General features: G+C 34.3%; 2 protein-coding genes across 2 annotated transcripts; both read right to left on the reverse strand.

The window, feature by feature from the left end:
• Positions 1-5,269, reverse strand: th2 (tyrosine hydroxylase 2). Its single transcript, XM_067391930.1, has 12 exons — positions 4,502-5,269; positions 3,726-3,903; positions 3,555-3,643; positions 3,404-3,471; positions 2,669-2,719; positions 2,435-2,580; positions 2,217-2,352; positions 1,608-1,677; positions 1,349-1,405; positions 997-1,092; positions 479-612; positions 1-386 (listed from the first exon to the last, which is right to left on the reverse strand). The coding sequence occupies exons 1-12, from the start codon at positions 4,730-4,732 to the stop codon at positions 221-223; spliced, it is 1,422 nt and encodes a 473-aa protein (XP_067248031.1). The 5' UTR covers positions 4,733-5,269; the 3' UTR covers positions 1-220.
• A 230-nt stretch (positions 5,270-5,499) lies between these two features.
• On the reverse strand, positions 5,500-20,014 carry pah (phenylalanine hydroxylase). The gene is made up of 13 exons (XM_067391929.1): positions 19,868-20,014; positions 18,722-18,838; positions 13,847-14,030; positions 11,407-11,495; positions 10,862-10,929; positions 9,965-10,161; positions 8,739-8,874; positions 8,535-8,604; positions 8,294-8,350; positions 8,065-8,160; positions 7,720-7,853; positions 7,512-7,627; positions 5,500-6,120 (listed from the first exon to the last, which is right to left on the reverse strand). The coding sequence occupies exons 1-13, from the start codon at positions 19,910-19,912 to the stop codon at positions 6,077-6,079; spliced, it is 1,353 nt and encodes a 450-aa protein (XP_067248030.1). The 5' UTR covers positions 19,913-20,014; the 3' UTR covers positions 5,500-6,076.
• Positions 20,015-21,411: the final 1,397 nt, after the last annotated feature.

Below are 21,411 nucleotides of genomic sequence, written 5' to 3' on the forward strand. Positions count from 1 at the left end.
CTTCTGGTCTTGTCAAAACATATTGCATATACACATTACACTACTGCAGCGGTAGTCAAAATAAAGATATTTATTATTTTTGTAAACCAAACTGTCCATTACATCCATAACAAGGTGATACTGACACATATACACATTTCAACTCCAGGCCTCATGTACTCATATTCATGGTTTCCTTAAAAAAGGTAGTTGTTATTGATGATAGATCTCCCACTGTGGTTTATTTCTGTCCCAGTCTCTCCAGAGCTTTATGTAAAATCTTCAGGTCATCCCTCATTTGCCCTAAAGCATTCTGGATCTTAGAAGGCTCATCCAGGACCTCCATGCTGCAAGTGTAAGGATCATATCTAATGGAAAAGGGCTTCTGGATTGTAGATGAATATTGCCTGAGGAAAGACAGCATCAGCAGTCAGGAATGATAACCTCGGTGAAGAGATCTACAGATCATCTGAAAAAAAAAAAAAAAAAAAACACCCACCTCAGCTTGTGTTTGGCATCTTCAAAGCTTTCGGACACAAAGTAAACAGGCTGATATGACTGGTCCTGGTATGGTTGGACTGCAGTCTCAGCTGGGTTGAATGACTTGTATTGAGGCTCATTAGAAAGGGCGTACTGAAAAAGAAAATTCATTCTGTTTAATTTTCAAATAAATGCTGTTCTTTAAACTTTCTATAAAACAAAAAAAACAATGCATCATGGTTTTCCACAAAAACATTAAGCATCATGGCTGTTTTCAACATTGATAATAATAAGAAATATTTTTTGAGCACCAAATCAACATATCGGAATGATTTCTGAAGGATCACACTGAAGACCGGATTAATGATGCTGAAAACATTTACTTTAATAATTGTAATAATATTTCACAATATTACTGTTTTTACTGTACTTGGTGAGCATAAAAGAATAAAGAGGTTTTGCAAGTCAGTGTTGTAATAAGTGCATTAAGCAGGTGTCTTCAAGAGTTAACGAACTAACAAATTATTTTTGTCTTACCAAAAGTTCTCCATAGGAGGACAGAAGTCCAGCCCCATAGGCCTTTACGGTTCCATTTTGCTTGCAGAGGCCAAACTCCACTGTAAACCAGTACAGCTGTGTATGAAATTTAGAGAAATGTAGACTTTTGTTAGGCTACACATATAAACTTGTAGTACATACATGCTGCATAATGAATATAAAATGGTAAATATAAATGGTTGGCTTTGAGATTTCATTCAAGGACAGAATAGTTACAGATATGGCCTTTTAACCAGTTCTTGAATTAGTCATTTGAATGAAGCAACACAAGGGGGCGCTAAAGACTTGCTTTAATACACCATTCTCCCTCTGAATATCTCCATGTACTCACTGTGGACAGTTTCTCAATATCCTCATCTGATGCTCCAAGTGAGGCAAGGCCAATCTCCTGCAAAGTAAAACATTCAGTGTCAAATGCAAATTGTTATTCAATATTAAGAGGCTGAAGATTCAAATAAGGCCTTTCTGTATTAAATTAACTTGCATTGTGAATGGCATTATAATTTCCAGGTTTATGCATTTTCTATTTTGACTTTGTTTTGTATTATGTATGTTATGAAATGATTTGTTATGTAGTATGGACATTTCACCTGTGAAAACTGAGCAAATTCTTTGTCTGCAAGCATAGGGATATGTCCAAGTAGCTCATGGCAGCAGTCACTGTTGACATTAAAATTGAGTTAGTTTTTGTTTTTAGGCTCTTCTAGAAAAGTCTTCAATGCTTGAATGTTTTAATTTTTCATATATTTTACATTGTTGCAGCACCTCTCTTCCAAGTCTGTCAGTAACTCTCTGTTTAGTTCCAGCCTCTATGAAACCCCTCCTTCTAAAAAGCACAATGTGCTCTGATTGGTCGACTGGACCAGTGTGATTGGTCAACCGCTTCAAGAGGGTTTCAGAACGCCCCTTACAATAACTGTGAGTTTCAACACACTACTAATAAAACCCAACCAGGCCTTTCTTCTTTTTTTTATTCTGTGTATGCCTTTGGCGGGAATTATTTAAATGGGGAATATTGTGACGTCAAGGCATTTCAGGGAGTTCAGAAACAGTGCTTAATGATATAGAGAATAAATGACTTTGTAACTTTGCAGACATTTTTTTCATGCTCAGACAGCAACATTACACAGTGAAGAAAGTTGAAAATGTAAAAAAAAAAAAAAACATAATAGGCTTGCAAATTGTGTCATTGTACGTACGGTTCAGGGGAATGCATTGGAGCTGAAGGGTGGCGAATGTACTGGGTACACTGGAACACCCGGAATGCTAGACTGGCTAGAAAGTCCCGAGCAGAGAGCAGCCCTGCCACTGGCCGCAACTGAAACCCTGTCCTCCCTAAACAAAGCACACACAGACATGGTAAATTGCAGTTTTGCACCTTTTTGCATAGAGAAATGAAATAAGCAGACATGTTTACCTTTAAGAAAAGCAGACACCTCTCCAAGCTGAGGGATCTTTTCTTCCCCATACAAACATTCGCTCTCCAGCTGGCCGAGGGCTTCTAGAAACTGTCTGCAGGCGTGACTGGGGTACAGACTGCTCAGAGTCCTGTAGACCTCCCTCCTGCCTCATCACAAAAAGCGCTCTTTAATTTGATATACAGTACAAATAATGACATGGAGTTGAAGAAGTAATGACTGGGAAAACCTACCAAGTTGCAGTCTCTTCTGGAGTGTAAACCACTACAGGTAAAGGGTCACCACTACAATGACAAAAGAAAGATGTTTTTTTTTTTTCTCCCCTAAAATATATTTACATAGTGATGACTGAAGTTCATGCAGTAATTACATTAAGATATATTTTGGAGTAAAATAATCGGTAACACTTTACAATACTGGTGCACTATTATGCATTAATTCATGCTTAACTAATGCACAGATAAATATGTTTTAATGTAGAACTAAACCATTAATTAATGATTACTGCATCAGCAACTAATAAAGAGCCTATATGATTAATAGATTAAGTAATAAATGTTTCATGATGTATTAATTCCTTAATAACATATTTTATTAACTAATAGTGTAAGTAAATGTGTTAATTACCACAATAGTTTGAAGCCATGTATCAAATTGTCTGCTTTAATTAATCATTAACTAATGATTTGCAAATGTATCATTATGTTATGACTATTAACTAATTGTTAGTGCACCAGTATTGTAAAATGTTACCAAATAATCTATGATTTGTTAGCACAATGCACATTTTATAATAATAATAGTAATAATATTAATTAATTAATTATTATTAAAGTTTATAAAGTAATTTATACATTATATAAATTATACATGAATACATTTTTTTATAAAAATGAATCTGATTAATTAGCACAATGCACATTTTACAACAACAATAATATTTTCAGATAAAATTTCATATTCCTTACTGCTTATAGTTGAAAGCCTGTGCAGAAATTAATTCTCTTCGTTTTCTGTATTCTGGATCACTGAATCCCTGAATAATACAATCATTCATATCACTGATATTACAGTTGATCTGAAGCAGAACCAGGATTATATAATATATAGTACACTTACAGGATGGTCCTGGTCCAGATCAGGGTCATATTTTGTTATCAGATGATTGCATTTGTCTAGGTCCGAAATCTTCTTTGGAAACCAAGGAACTATATGATCAAAACAAAATAAAATGAACATAATAAAAGTCTTCTGGTGTTATATGCAATATGAAATAGATAAATCACCTACTCTTTTCCTCTTGCACTATTCGCACTTCATCAGCAACTCTTTTTAAGGAGTTGATGAAAATGTCAGTGTCGGAGCAGTGCACTTCACATCTCATGAAGAACTCCAGATCCTCTCCAGTGCTCTTCTTCGTCTTTCTGCTTGGTCGACTCTCCAGATGAAGGAGCTTGGCTTCGAAAGTCTAATACAACATAATGTATAAAAACTAGAAATATAATTTGTAAGACTTGTGTAACATAATTGCTTCAGGACTCACAAGTATTTTGTGTTTGCTTACTATTTTGAATTAAATTTCGGGGGATGGTATAATTATGGAAGCAATATGTTTGATTTCCACAGTAAATTCGTGCACAGAACTTAAAATGTCCACGTTTTCTATTGGTGTTATGTAACACTTTATTTAAGGTGTTACATGTATTACATGTAGACTGTAGTTATAACAGTAAAGTATGCATAATTGCAAGTAACTAACTCTAAACTCTAAACCCTAACCCTAAACTTAACCTCTCTGCTATAGTAAATAGCCTAGTAAATTTAGTATTCAGTTCTACTTATTTGTGTTACGCTGTAACAACGTAAAATAAAGCGTTTTTGTCCTTGACATTAATTTACACAGTTTTTAAACTTCCGTATTTGCAACAAAATAACAAAAATGTAAATATTATAGCATGGAATATTAAACTAAGTAAGTTTGAGACACACAACGTGGAAAAAAAAACCGTTACAGACGTTTAAATGTCTTTGTGTGTTACACCAAGCACCTAAGTAATAGTACAAACCTCAAAGACTTTGCCAGCCTTGAAGAATCCTGCGTTTTTCTCATTTTTGAGACCAAAGACGATGTTGAGAGTGACTTTGCCGCTCTTCTCCTCCTCAAACACGAAACTGTCCCCGCAGCGCGATGGGCCCGGAGATGAAGAGCAGCTCTCTCTGTCGCGCCGCGCGTCCTCGATTAGACTGCGCTTTCTGCCGCCCAGCGGAATATTCTGCACTATACTGTCCGTCTTCATCGATTCTTAGGGAAATAATTGACCACTATATCTAAAATAAATATATATCCAATTAATCTTCGTGTTGACAGTAAATAAGGAGTTCAAATCTACCCAAATGCGGAGAAAACTCTATGTTCGCTGTGGGGCCACAGCCTTGCAATTTATATTGTGCAGGACTTTATGTAAATGTATTGCGTCTGATTTTATGCTGAAATGCGTCATGAATTTGTATTTTTCTTTTCCGGGCACCAAATAAAAGCCGTGACACGTGACATTTCACAGGTGCTTCACAGCCAAAAGCGATAAATTACATAAACTAAACGCTATTTTCGTGAAAGGTCAGAACTAAATGAGTCTTTATTGGAAATATATAAATAGATAAGTAGGCCTATCTTTTGTTTTTAGGGTCCTAAATGATGCAAAAATATGGTATTGAGATTGTGCTGCTCTCCAAGGTACTGAAACGGACTTCTGCTGTACGCATGCTGTTTGTTCACTTGTAAATGCAATAATAATAATAATACATTATTTTATTATATATTATATTTTAATATAATAATTATATGAAATATATAAAAATGTATTTATTAGTAGTGTAGTAGCATATCCTAAAACCAATAGGCTAATAATAACAATGAAAAAGAAAGATATAATAGTTTTTAATAATAACATATCTTTTATTGATTTTTTTAAATACATGTGACAATGCATGCATAACATTTAAGTCACAGATAAATGACAAATGCAGTATGCTGAATTGCGTTCACAGTCAAGCGAAACTGCAAATTATTAAGCTTTGGTTTAATAAAACATATGAACGCATGTAAAAATAAAAGCACTCATAAAAATAATTCGTCCCCCAAATACATTGGCTCAACACATACGCCTTTCATCCTGTGATTCACTGATTGCGGGTTGTTTGGGAAAATTACAGCAACATTGTGCGACGAGAAGAAGCAACAGCTGAAGCAAATTGTGGACGGTAGGCAATCTGTATTCCTGTACCAAGATTGTAAAATACATAGTAATATATCATATATAAAATAGCAAATAGCCTATTGCGCGCCTCAGAATGCCGGGATGCTTTTTTGGTATTTACATGCGATTTGTTTTACAGGGGTATTTGTTTCGTGTTATTTCGTTATATGTCAGATAAATACGTAGTGCCTATATTTGGACTAGAACAATTAGGCTATAAATATTGTCTACATGCAATACATAATGACTAATTTAATATTTAATAAAATGCTCTCTCTGTCACAGCTTGATTAGCAAAACTATAGATGAACCTAAAAAGCAATATAGATGATGCTTATGGAGCTTCTTTGATTTTCCTGCATTTCTTCTTTACTCCCCGTCGTTTCACTCCATCTTCCGCAGGGCATTGCACAGGATTGAGATCTCACCTGGGAAGATAACATAAATTCAAAATCATAAATTCAAACGTGCACATATTAACATAACATGTAAGGCTATAAAAAAATTCTGCTGGTCATATGAACAACAAAAACTGTGCAAGGCTTGCTTTAGGCACCAATCATAAGAGCGAAAAAAAAAATAAAAAAAATAGGGAGTTATTTCTAAGTCACTGTAACATTTTCAACCTGAACTTAAAAAAATAAAGTTTAATTGCCACCTTAGTTTTTAAAGTAAAACATGGTGCCAAAATCACAAACTGCAGTTATACATTTCTTTTTAACCACTTTGAATTTCGTTATGGGCAGTGTTGGGGAAAGTTACTTTTTAAAAGTAACGCATTACAATATTGCGTTACTCCCTAAAAAGTAACTAATCGCGTTAGTTATTTTTTATGAAAAGTAATGTGTTACACTACTATTGCATTGCTTTCTCACCTGGGCTGGGCTTGCTTGTTTTTTTGTTTTTTTTTAACAACAACAAAAAATTCTATTTTTGGCAAATGTAAAGGCCCTTTCTCACTAAAAGTGAAATGAATAAGCCTCAGGCTGAAGGAAATTCATATTTACACCTGTACAGTAGAGGGCGCATCTCAAACAAACCGTTCAGCTGTGCTGCTATTCTAGATTAAAGAAGAATAGGGTACAGGAGAAGGAAGCAACACTCTTATTTCTAAATCTAATAAAAAATAATTTTTGCTTATTAGTATGGTTGAATTAGATCATTGAAGTCAGGTTTCTCCCCACATGGCGACAGGAGAGCTGTCAGACAATAAATGTGAAAAAGTAACTTGCGTTACTTATTTGAAAAAGTAACTTAAGAAAATTAATTTAAAACTCTGAATTCTTTATTTGAAATATAAAATAAAAATGAGTAGAAATTGTGACAAGCTACATTTTTGGAAATTAAGATGTTATGTAATAATGCTATAAACAGTTTCACAACACTGTAAACAATCTCAACTTTTTTGTATATGGGCTTTTTTGAGTTTTACTTTCAGATAACTTTTTTATTTTCTCAATTCAAATACACTGGACAAATGAATTGGATATAGACAGGAAATTAAGTTTAGTAAAACTAACTAGTAAAACTTTTATTTATTTTTTTATTTATTTATACAGTGAGTTCTGATCTGACCCTTAAAAAAGCTTTGTGAGTGTTAACTAATGTATTCAGTTTGACTTAATGGTACTAAATAGTATTTGTAATAAATGTATTTTTACAATGTACTTTTCCAGAATCTTTAGAATCTCCCCTTTTTTAAAAAAAGATTCAGCTCATTCCTATTTACATTCAGTATAGAATTCTTACTGAAAATCCTGATTTTACTTTATTCATTCTTGTATAATTATGGGGAGGACTCATAATACTGAAGACACACCACTGATGCTGTCAGCCAGGTTCTTCAGCTGCTGTGTGTTGTCCAGCACCTCAATGCTCTGTGTGTAGGCATTGTAGTGCACAGTGAAAGGTCTGGGAATGGTGGCAGCAAATTTCCTGTAATAAATAACAAAAGATGCATATAGACAACTGTAAAAAGATCTCTGAGAGAAAGGCACATTTTGTTTATTTAATTGCAGTCACTTTACCTGACTTTTTCTTTGGCGTCCTCGAAACTTTCAGCCACAAAGTAAACAGGCTGGAACTCTGTAATGGGATACTTCTGCAGACAGGTCTTCTCAGGCTCGAAGGGCTGAAGTTTGGGCTTGTCTGTTAAACAGTACTGCAAGACAGTAGAATGACATCTGAATTTCAGTCTGCTCTCCACTATGGCCATATTTTTGTGCATCTGTGTCATGTTTCTGTGTATCACTCCCCTTGTCAAAAAATCATTCTCTAAAAGCTCACAGCAAGAACCTAGTTTACTTTATTGGGTTATACACTATAGCACAGGGCATGAACCAGGAAGAAGTAGAAAAGAACCACATGCGCACCTGCAGTTCGCCAAAAGATGAGAGCAGACCTGCACCATAAGCCTTAACTTCATTTCCTTGCTTGCACAGACCAAATTCCACAGTGAACCAGTAGACCTACAAATAATAATAAAAATAAACATTTTGTAATCATGCAGTCCTTGAGAGAGCCAAATATACTGTGTGGTCTTATAACATAGTCTCAGTTAAAACATGGAAAATTATTCTTATTGTAATCTAAAGTACTTACTGTAGCCAGTTTCTCTATGAACTCATCAGGGGCGCCCAAAGAAGCAAGTCCAATTTCCTGATCAGAATGAAAACACCATCATATTTTGATATTAAGTATTATATCATATTATATTATATTATATTATATTATATTATATTATATTATATTATATTATATTATATTATATTATATTATATTATATTATAATTATATTATATTATATTATAGTACAGTTACATTAAAGAATGTAATATCAAACCTGTGAGAACAGGGCAAAACTTGGGTCAGCAAACAGTGGGACATGACCGAGCAGCTCATGACAGATGTCCCTGTGGAAATAAATACATATTTTAGTCACTGTATTATTACCAATATGATCACTTTCCACAATTATGAAGTATATTTGTGACATTTATTTCAAAGATAGAGCTGTGTGTAACAGCTTCTCGGTGTGTATACTCACGGTTCAGGTGTGTACATGGGTTTGGAGCTATGGCGAATGTACTGGGTCGAGTGAAACACACGGAAGGCGAGACCAGCTAAGAAGTCACGCGAGGAGAGGAGACCGGCCACGGGACGCAGACGGAAACCGGTGCATGCTGGGAAATCAACAAAGGGTGAGATATCTAAGTATTATTTTATTTTAAGTAAAACACAATTATTTTTATTTATTTTTTATATATTTTATTTTATTTTATTGCACACTAAATCCTCATTTTACATCCCCAAATAAAACGCTATTTCATTTGAAGGATTAGTTCACTTTCAAATTAAAATTTCCTGATAATTTACTCACCCCCATGTCATCCAAGATGTTCTTTCTTTCTTCAGTCGAAAAGAAATTAAGGTTTTTGATGAAAACATTCCAGGATTTTTCTCCTTATAGTGGACTTCAATGGACTCCAAATGGTTGAAGGTCAAAATTACAGTTTCAGTGCAGCTTCAAAGAGCTTTAAACGATACCAGACGAGGAATAAGGGTCTTATCTAGTGAAACAATTGTTAATTTTCTAAAAAAAAAAAAATGTATTATATACGTTTTAACCATAACCGCTCTTATTGAACTAGCTCTCTTCTTCTTCTCTATTAGAATTCCAGCAGTGTAGATGCTGCTAAGAGTATTACTGTCCTCCTCAGCTCAAAGTTTGAACTAATTGTTACATACTTGCACTATCATATAGTATATGAGAGTTCAGTTCAAACTTTGACCTGAAGAGGGCACTAATACACTTAGCAGCGTCTACACTGCTGGAATTCTAACAGAGAAGAAGAAGAGAGCAAGTTCAAGATGAGCGTTTATGGTTAAAACATGTATAATTTTTTTTAAAAAATTAGAAAATGACCAATCGTTTCACTAGATAAGACCCTTATTCCTCATCTGGGATCATGTAGAGCCCTTTGAAGCTGCACTGAAACTGTAATTTTGACCTTCAATCATTTGGAGTCAATTGAAGTCCACTATAAGAAGAAAAATTCTGGAATGTTTTCATCCAAAACCCTAATTTCTTTTCAACTGAAGAAAGAAAGACATGAATATCTTGTATGACATGGGGGGTGAGTAAATTATCAGGCAATTTTAATTCAAAAGTGACCTAATCCTTTAATTTAAATAATGTTTTTACATGCTAAATCTTTATTTTTACACCTGACAGAATGACTTCAAACAAGCTCTACTGGATGATGATCTTACACTGCAAGTAGCGCGAGATGTCCTCTAGCTGCGGGATGTTGTCCTCACGGTACCCGCAGTACTTCTCCAGCAGTGGAAAAACACGGTTGTGTTCACGGCAGGCATGTGTGGGGTACAGAGTCTTCAGCTCCCTAAAAACCTTCCCCCATGTGGCCTTCTCGTCAGCCGTGTATTCAACTTGGGGAATAATCTGTCCACTAACAAAACAGAGAGATGCTTAGCTCATTTTTAGGACACATACTTTTGTCTGAACAGTATCTATATTTTTATTATTATAACTCATACAGGTTTGGAACGACATGAGGGTGAAAAAATAATGACAGAATTTTCATTTTTGGGTGAACTGTCCCTTTAAGATTCCAAATACTTGTTGGATTTCATTGTATTTTTATACCAAAACCGCACTGAAACGGGGGTGTAACTAACTAAACAAGCATAATGTTGTAGCGCAGTTTCTTCCTAATACAGTGTAATCAAATTTTAGCTTTAAAAATGTTATAAGCAACCGAAATGTCAGGTCATGTCAAAACACTAAGCATACACACGCAAGCTTGCACGTCATATCTGTGTGAGAATAAGTTCAGGAGTGATGAGTGGTGTTATTATTGATGGAGCGTGTATGTAAATGTGAGCTTCCTCAGGGGGCGTAGCATTCAACGCTCCTGCCCTTTGTAGTGGCCGTGTGAATAATGCATCTCAATTATGATGACAAAGCTCCCGGCGCTCCGGACTGCGCTGGGACCCTGTAATTTAGCCCTTTTGTTAGGCAGTAGGAGTAATTTTCCATAGAAAGCACAACAAAACAACAGGGAAAGCACTAGAGGTGGGGACGATCCCTGCAGCCCATGGGAAAATGGGGGAGAAAGAGAAAGAAAGAACGATGAGGGCAATAGTTACTGTCTGTAGTTGTAGGCAATGTCAGCAAATTCCTTCCTCCTGGCGCGGTACACGGGGTCCGTAAAGCCCTGCGAACGAGAGATAGGTTAGGGTGTGTGTGATCTGTGATCACAAAGTGGATCTATACAGCTAGTTCTGATCTCTCAGTAGCCTTTGACAGTATTACTCAGCCTCATGCAGAAGACTCATTCAAATGAAGCCTTTGTAGAGTGTTTACTGCTCATGATGAATGCATTTCAGTTTAATGACGGCTGGAAAGGGGCAATTATTTATAATTACAGGGGCTCAATTAAAGCGATGACATCAATTTGAGAGCCCCCGCCCGTTTCCATTAGAATAGAGAGTGATGCAGACTGTGGGCTTTTAGCGTCGCATGGACCAACTACGCGTCTACAAAAATACACCCACGCATGCATGCGTTTGAAATAAAAATGAAGAAGTTCCTCTCACGCTCACTTTCGCTCTTTTCTCTGATCATACAGACGGTCACTTCAAAAACAGACGCACACACACACACACAAACACGCACACACACAGTGTCTTACAGGATGGTCTGCATCCAGCTCGGACCCGTAACTGAGAATCTGATTGGCAAAGCGGTCCAAGTCATGGATGACATTGGGAAACCATGGAACTTTAGATGAGAGGGGAAAAAAAGAAGAATGTTAATTAAAGGAATATTCAATGCGAGTTAAAGGATTAGTTCACTTTCAAATAAAATTTTCCTGTTAATTTACTCACCCCCATGTCATCCAAGATGTTCATGTCTTTCTTTCTTCAGTCGAAAAGAAATTAAGGATTTTGATGAAAACATTCCAGGATTATTCTCCTTATAGTGGACTTCAATGGACTCCAAACGGTTGAAGGTCAAAATTACAGTTTCAGTGGAGCTTCAAAGGGCTTTAAACAATACCAGACGAGGAATAAGGGTCTTATCTAGCGAAATGATCGTTAATTTAAAAACAAAAAAAAATGTAAATGCTTTATACTGTATAAACAAATGATCACCTTCCAAGTGGTTCCGCCAAAACCACACTTTTGTATTCTTCAAAAAGCTTACGCTGTATGTCCTACACCTTCCCTATCCTACTTTAGGAAAAACTAAACTGCCGCTGCATTCGTTCCGTACATTTTTTAAAAAAATTCCGAAAATGACTGATCGTATCGCTAGATAAGACCCTTATTCCTCGTCTGGTATCGTTTAAAGCCCTTTGAAGCGGCAATGAAACTGTAATTTTGACCTTCAACCGTTTGGAGTCCATTGAAGTCTACTATAAGGAGAATAATCCAGGAATGTTTCCATCAAAAACCTTAATTTCTTTTCGACTGAAGAAAGAAAGACATGAACATCTTGGATGACATGTGAGTGGGTGAGTAAATTATCAGGAAAATTTTATTTGAACGTGAACTAATCCTTTAAGCTCTATTGACAGCATCCTTGTTAAAAAAAACACACTTTAGCGCACTTTTAAAAAGAAATAATATTTAAACTGAAATAGTATATGTATACTTGTAAGTGTGAACTGAATGTAATGTTTCTCGGACACTTAACTGCATGCTAATACATAAAAAAATTTATTATAACCTAAATTAAATGCAACTTTACTGCTTTTTTGTACAATTAAATACATATTTATGTGTAATTTCATCATTACCATTACCCATTGTCTTTTAAATATGTTTAGTATGTCATTTAGCTTGAGTCAACTTCTAAGTACACAAAAAAGGGTTATTAAAACAATTATTTAAAATGTAACAAAGTAAAACTTTGACTTTCGCCCTTTTCAAAAGTGTACTTATGTGTGTTAAACAGTGATAAAACTGTACTCTCTTTAAATACACTTACGTGGTCTTTTATTCCATCAAAATTACATTATCTGCTTTTTTAAGCAGACTACAAGTGCACATTCAATACAATTAAGTGCACTTCTTTTTCACAAGGGTAATGAACTTACAATGCAAGTCTATGGGTTAAGACACTGCACAAGAATAAATGCTAAAATTAACTCTGCTTCAAATGTATATACATAAGACTAAAATATTATACATGCTAATGTAAGAAGAGTTTAATGAAATTACTGATTATATTCGTAACTATCTACAAATTTCACTCATTGGAGTCATGGGAAAATCCACATAGAACACTAGTCCCACTACTAAAAAGACAACTTTACACCTCAAATAATTTCTGTATTGATGAAGTTGTCAATTGAAGAAGAAGCTGTCTTCCTCTTTTAAATCTTCCAATTACTCGCCCCAAACACTTCCATTGAAATTCCATTCTCTGAGTTTTTATTAAATTGAGATTTATTAACTAAGTTCTGGATATGAACTTGCTAATATCGATTGGTCGCTAACATTGGCATGCTAACAGAGATGGATGACACAGTAGTAAACAGAAAGCATTGTGTGGAGAAAGAGCCAGTCCAGACTATGAGGCTAAATCTTGCTCTACAGCAGCCAGAGCTGTGTATCGTCTAGATTTATGACAGTTAAACTCTTTGGAGGTCCAGCCATCAGTACATAGTTCAACAGTGAGCCTGAGGCGGTCTGAACAAAAGGCCAACAACTGAAGACCCTGACTGGTTTTCCTCATCAGCCATAAATATCCATAAATGTCCCCTGCTCTGTGTTTTCTTATTGTATATAGGGGGAAATTGTGATGGGTCTGTTGGTCTGTCAGTCTTTGTATTGAACTTTGACCCCCACCCTGCTGAACTGACTCTTGGAGAGAAACAAGACATTTCAGTCCATCTCTATGAGTCTGTTTGTCCTCAAAAACTAAACTAATGTAATTCTGGAAACAACCATAAGAGGGGCTGAGTGCAAGGGTCTTTGCCATCCATCTGCACAGTGACATTTATGAGCGATTACAACATGTGTTCTATTTCTGTTCTTTATATTCTACACTATCCTATTATCCTCGAAATGCCTTTTCTCATAGGAAGTGATGAGTTATTCCTCAGACTGTAGACTTTGCCTCACCTGTGTCTTTCTGTTTGTTGCGAGATAACTCATGAACTTGGCCACTGATCTGAGTGCGCAGACTGTCAACAACTTCATCCATAGCTTTAGAGGAGGCTTGATCCACGCTGATGAAGAACTCATATTCTTCTTTGTTCTTGCGTGATGGACGGGACTCGATGTGCGTCAGGTTGATGCCTCTCTCCTGCAAAGTACAGACACTATGTTTATGTATAAATGTTTCATTATATTACATCATTTTAAATTATTCAATGTGCTATATTACAATATATTCTTAATATCTCTATTGTCTATTGCTTGTTTTGCTTATTTCAGAAGTTTCATATATTCTTACTTTATGATGACTTTATGATTATCATTTTTAATAAATATATTTATATGTGTGTGTGTGTTTGTATAAATAAATAAATATATATATATATATATATATATATATATATATATATATATATATATATATATATATATATATATATATATATATATATATATATATATATATATACAGTACAGTCCAAAAGTTTGGAACCACTAAGATTTTTAATGTTTTTAAAAGAAGTTTCGTCTGCTCACCAAGGCTACATTTATTTAATTAAAAATACAGTAAAAACAGTAATATTATGAAATATTATTACAATTTAAAATAACTGTGTACTATTTAAATATATTTGACAAGGTAATTTATTCCTGTGATGCAAAGCTGAATTTTCAGCATCGTTACTCCAGTCTTCAGTGTCACATGATCCTTCAGAAATCATTCTAATATGCTGATCTGCTGCTCAAGAAACATTTATGATTATTTTCAATGTTGAAAACAGTTGTGTACTTTTTTTTCAGGATTCCTTGATGAAAAGAACAGCATTTATCTGAAATACAGAGCTTCTGTAGCATTATACACTACCGTTCAAAAGTTTGGGGTCAGTAAGAATTTTTATTTTTATTTTTTTTTAAAGAAATTAAAGAAATTAATACTTTTATTCAGCAAGGATGCATTAAATCAATCAAAAGTGGCAGTAAAGACATTTATAATGTTACAAAAGATTAGATTTCAGATAAACACTGTTCTTTTGAATTTTCTATTCATCAAATAATCCTGAAAAAAAATATTGTACACAAATATTTTGTACAATTGTACACATTAAATGTTTCTTGAGCAGCAGATCAGCATATTAGAATGATTTCTGAAGGATCATGTGACACTGAAGACTGGAGTAACGATGCTGAAAATTCAGCTTTGCATCACAGAAATAAATTATTTTGTCAAAATTTTAATAAAATTTTAAATAGTACAGGTGGATGCTGCACATTGGTGGTGGTTGAGGAGATTCCCCCTTCAATATGTAAAGCGCTTTGAGTGCCCAGAAAAGTGCTATATAAATGTAAGGATTATTATTATTATAGTTATTTTAAATTGTAATAATATTTCACAATATTACTGTTTTTTACTGTATTTTTAATTAAATAAATGTAACCTTGGTGAGCAGACGAAACTTCTTTTAAAAACATTAAAAATCTTAGTGGTTCCAAACTTTTGGACTGTACTGTAAATATTTTCAAAATGATCATGAGGAAAAAAAAAAAAATAAAAAAAAAATATATATATATATATACACACACACACACACACACTCTCATTTATATTACAGTAATTTTTAAGGGAATCTTTTAATATTTAATGCTGTTTTAGAATGTTTGAAAATCTGAAAGTCATAGTTTCAACTCGATACATTGAACATACAGTTGATTTTACCTCAATTTTTAGTCACAATCAAATTGTATCGTCTCTATGCATATAGAGAATAAACACTAGGTGGCACTCCAAGCTAGTCCATCTAAGGAAAAAGCTGTTTCTTAAAAATGTGTAAGACATACCATGAACATGACATGATTAAGAGTGTTTGATAGGCTTCTGTGCAGTGTCGTCCTCTCTTTTCATAACTAATTTGACATTTAGTAAATTATTGTAATGCATCAGTAACCACACTGTACTAAACCGTATTTTCTATTGCCCTACACCAACCCTACCCCTAAACCTACCCATCACAGGGTACTTTCTCAAAAAAACTCATTCTGTATGATTTATAAGCCTTTTGAAAAATGGGGTCATGGGGTAATGTCCTCATAAGTCACCCTCTCCTTGTAATACCTATGTCATACCCATGTCATTATACAAATTTGTGTCCTGATATGTCACAAAAACACACACACACTCACATTTTGGCAGCAGCTAGGACTAACTTGTGCAGCTTTTCTTCAGCCAATAGGAGAGAGGGTGTTTTTGCGCTGTTTAAACCAAAACATGTTTGTATTTATGTGATTTTACACACACACACACACACACACACACAGAGGGAGGACACCCATTGCTGTTTGCCATAGGCCCGCAGAGGAGGCGGATAGGGTTTACAATGTTTTGGACCCGCTTTGGTCCATTTTCATCTTAAATATTTTCCCTCCCTTTCCATGTGGTACTGATTGAGTCCATATGAATCCACATCCTTTACCACTCAAAACAAAACACAGCAGAGAATTGCAGCATTGTTTTTCTGCACGCTTGGTATTTTTTTTTAAGTGCTGGGTTATTATAACTGTGTCCAGCTTGTCAACAGGTTCATTCAAAACATTTGTCGTATCTGTTTTAAGATCAATGTCAAGTGTCTGCATATGTTTTGTATATGTATAATGCCACAAAGCCTATTTTGTCCACATAAACTAGTTGATACATGCTAGTCTATTTGTAGTTATTTCTGGTTTGTGTTTTATACTGTCCTAACCATCTAAAATATAAAGATATTACTGATATTAATTAATAGTATTATTGGTATTGTGTTAATTATTTATAATGAATATAACAGCATTATATTATTAATTAATAATAACATTACTCACTATAATTATTCACTACAAATATAATCAACCAATCAGTCTTTCATAATACATCCTTTCCCCTCACAGCAACTTCAATGTGGGCTACAGGAAATTGCTTTAAATTAACTCGCAAAGTGAGGGTGGAGAAGGGGGTGTTTTAAGGGGGTGGAATAGGATGGTACAGAAGAACCAATCAGAATCCACAGGGCAAGCTTTTATCTTTATAGTAGCATTAGGGGGTGCGAATTTGGCCCGTATCCATTTTTGACTTGCACGAAAGCACAAGAGAAGATTCTAGTCTCATTAGTTTGGTTGCTGAGTTTCAGGAACGTACTGCATACATTGGTATGCAACATGTTGTGTATACTGGAAAAATAAAAAATAAAAAAAAAATAATTTGGACCAAATTACTCTTTTTCTGTTAATTTTTCTTACATTATATTTTATATTTATATGAATTTTGACTTAACATTAATCATAAATATAAATTTTCCCAAAGACAAAAAACATTTATTAATTATTATCAAGACCACCATACTTAATAAATCTTTAGACATAAGCCAGAATGTTAATGTAGGTCAATATAATAATATTTGGACATTTTACAACTTGATTTCACCATAACCAAACACTAAATTAGCTATAATATTAAATATATAATAGCTAAATATTATTTTTTTTAGTTTAATTTACTTTACTTACTAACTCAAAAGACCTTAATGTGATGTCTGAAAATACTATGCATCATATTCTGTTATGTTTAAAAACAAAAAAACAGAAAAATGAACAATTTCTGTAGTCTGTAAAGCTAGCCAGTATGCTCTGCACATCTACACTCTGGTGAAAACACTACTTGATTTTTTTATTTTTCTATGTGGCGCATTGTTTGCTTTTAATATAAAATAACTAGATTTAGACCGCTGATTTAAACCAATTTACAGTGCAAATGCTTGCACGGATTTATAGCAGCACATCCTGCTCTTTTTCTCGCTCTGTCTATGTCTCTCTCCATGTCTTTTCTTACTTAATCTCTCATTCCTTCTGTTTCTTCTCTAAGGGCCTATAGCTATAAATGTGTTGATGCATCGAAGAGTCCAAGCTGTTCACTTTTTTTCAGTGTGCTTATATAGTTATAATTTCTTTAAATAAATTCAGTAAATAAAACCTGTCATCTGTTTCATTGCACGTAGGCAGAAGAAAAGTCAATATTCAAAAACAAAGTGTACTGAACTTTGATACAAGTAGGGAAGAACTTTGGAGATGATTCAAGAAATCTTGGCATTCTTACAGGACACATGTGCATGTCTATGTGTTTTTATGTTCTGATAACTGCATCATTACTCCATTCTTTAGTGTCACATGATCCTTCAGAAATCATTCTAATATGCTATATATATATATATATATATATATATATATATATATATATATATATATATATATATATATATATATATATATATATATATATATATATATACACACACATAGATATATATATACTGTATATATACACATACATACATATATATATATATATATATATATATGTACTCTTAGGACTTCTGCTGACAAATACACAGGGAGGTCTGTGTGCAATTAACATGGAGAAAGAGTACACATTGGTCATTTACATGTACTAATGGCATTTTAATGATACCGCAAATTTGTCTTTTAATATATCACTGTGAGATCAACATTCCCTTGCTGTTTTTTCAACCGAGGGCATGTCATAAACTTCATTAACCCTGCTAAAGTTACATCATCTACACAGTATTGCCTAATCCCCCACAAACACGTCCGTTCAGTGTTTTGCATCTCTACAAATGTCCTACTATCATTCCGCGGTCCTTGACCCTCACGTTTTGGCTTTAGATAAATGCAAGTGTATATAAGAGAGAAAAAGAGTGAGAGAGAAAAATGGACAGGTAAACAACCAGACAAAGAGACGCTGAAAGAAAAAGGGACAAATGATGCAATGCAAATGTGTTGTGTCAAGATACTAACCCCAAACAGTCTCAGAGCTTTTACGAGAGCACCGACCTCCTCTTTCAGAGAGAATATGCAGGACACCACTCCTGATTTGTTTAATGGTTCTTCCAGGTAGGACGAGGTCAGAGAGCCCTGGAAAACAAGCAGAAGTCGAGACACTCTTCATTATCAACACGCATCAAATGAGTGCAGAACTGTCATGTGTAATGGGATTTTTGAGGGCTTTGCACTTGTTTTGTTTGATCAGTGCCCACATTAGTTAATCTTTCCCATAATGCCAACTGTCAAGGGACCCAGAATGACCCATCTCTGTTTGTGAATACTGTATTTTTTGCAACCGTGTCTGTTACACATTAGCAACTAATCTACTGATGACTAACTATCACGCACACTCACCTTTCTAAGCAATTACACACAATGGAAATTAATGTAAAAATAACACATGCAAATATTGTTTGCTCCAAATCAAATAATGTAAATAGGTTTAGAAGCATGATAAATGAATTAGGGGTATAATTATATTACTATGAATACATTGCATGATCCTAATGTTGCTTCAAAAGTGTGTGCGTGTGTGTCTGAGCAGAAGGACTTTAAAAACTCATGACTAAAGTCACACTCACATTCCTGTGAACCCACATTCCTGTGAATCAAAGTGTCGATATCATAATGTTCACCCCTATTTTGACATAATAATAAAATAATAATAAAAATAAAACAAATATTAAAGCAATTACTGTATTATTGACTTGTTTGACAACATCAGATTAATATTTCTGATACTTCATAACTTTCAACCGTATTTTGCCATAATACTCTTTCAAGTCTGCTACACAAATATACCTTCACATAAAAAATCATATTTGTGATTGCTTAAAATTTGATCAGTTTTAACCAATTTAATAACTGTTTCATGGACTTGCCTTTATTTTTGTGGTCTGGAGAGAAATTTCCAGTCAGGTCTGACAATAATAACAATGAACTGGACTGTCATTGACCAAATCCACACAGAATTTACACTTTGACTTGTTTTCTGCATTACATAACCAATTCTAATTTGCAACCATTTTCTCATGGAAGTGCTATAACAAATAAATTATTTTTTTAAATAGGCCTAATATAAGCATAACAATAGTTTTAAAACAATAAAAATTCACTCACCTTTCTCTCCAGATCCCCGTTCATCTGCTTGAGACCTGCGTCCATTCTTGCTTCAGTCTTCAGGTGATGTTGATTTGTTGGATGCTTCTGTGCACTTTGTGCAGCCCATCCAAAACTCCAGCAATTTAAAAGTACCACGTGACACCACACCCCCTGAATGGCCCGTGTGCCTGTCACGCGACGAGTTGCCCATAAACCACTAAGGATGTTTGGGAAGCTGCCACCACAGCGCATCTGGTTTGTGTTGTCCAGTAGGAAAGAGTCTCCCAGAGGGAGTTTTGGGTGAGGATGAGTGAGTTCAAAGACCAGTATTTCATAACGATTACTTTGCTCGTCTGCTTTTCTTCTTACTTGATGTAATAATTCTATTAGTTAGCCTACATAATTGATTTAATAATTAATAAAAGTAGAAGGAACTGAGTTTTCAAGAATGGAAAAACTTGCAGGATCCCGTTATAAATAATAAAATCTCCTCAACTGATGTTCTGTTTATGACCACAAGATGGCGCCATGTTAATTGAGTCCAGCAGGTGAGTGAACATTAGTTTGACAGTATGAGAAAGAATTCTGAATTTAGAGAGGTCTGCTTAATAAGAGGCTTATATATAGCACAACTATCTAACCGTCAGTTAGGTAAAATATTTTCTAAAAACAACACTAACGTCTTGGTTATATATTTATAATGTAGCCTAGCTTGTCTGGTTTTGTCGACGTATTGCATAACCTAGGCCTATACTGTACATCCTAGTGTCGTGACTCGTGTTTGTTTGGCGTCAGGTAAAAATACTTAATAATAATTTATCTTCTGTGGTTAACCAAATGCTTTTCAAACACCATAGAAATATATAGGTCTACTCAGGGGTTAAATTGGGATTTGTTATGTGGGGCGGCACTGTGGTTGACTCCTTTGTGACAGTATCAAATATAAGAGTAATGCTACCATTAAAGGAGAGAATATAAATACAGAATACAGAGTTTGACATTAAGCTTAGTTTTGTGTTTGTAAATTGGTCATTTAGCCTACTTGTCAGAGTAAAAAAATAGCTTGTCTGGAAAAAAAAATAAGGATATTTTTGTGTGTTATAAATATAATTTATTCTGAAACAAGCAACATTCTTATCAGTGTTTTATCAGCAATGACCTATTTAAAACTGCATATTTATGTTATTTACCATAGGGGTATTTTATTAATCTTTATAAAGGGAATTCTCCCCAGTCTAATTAAATTTGTTTAATGTTTTATTTAAAATTCTTACATTTGATAAATTAAAATAGTAAGACACTATAGGGCTGTTACCAAATTAAATAATTTACACTGAAAAAGTACAACTGCATTCAATGTTATGAGATTCTTTAAATATTATTGAATATACAAATAAGGAAATTTATACTTTTAAATATCAAATTAAAGGGTTAGTTCACCCAAAAATGAAAATTCTGTCATTTATTACTTACCCTCATGTCGTTCCACACCCGTAAGACCTTCGTTAATCTTCAGAACACAAATTAAGATATTTTAGTTAAAATCTGATGGCTCCGATGAG

This window comes from Chanodichthys erythropterus, chromosome 8, assembly GCF_024489055.1.
Source record: "Chanodichthys erythropterus isolate Z2021 chromosome 8, ASM2448905v1, whole genome shotgun sequence".
NCBI classification, from domain to species: domain Eukaryota; kingdom Metazoa; phylum Chordata; class Actinopteri; order Cypriniformes; family Xenocyprididae; genus Chanodichthys; species Chanodichthys erythropterus.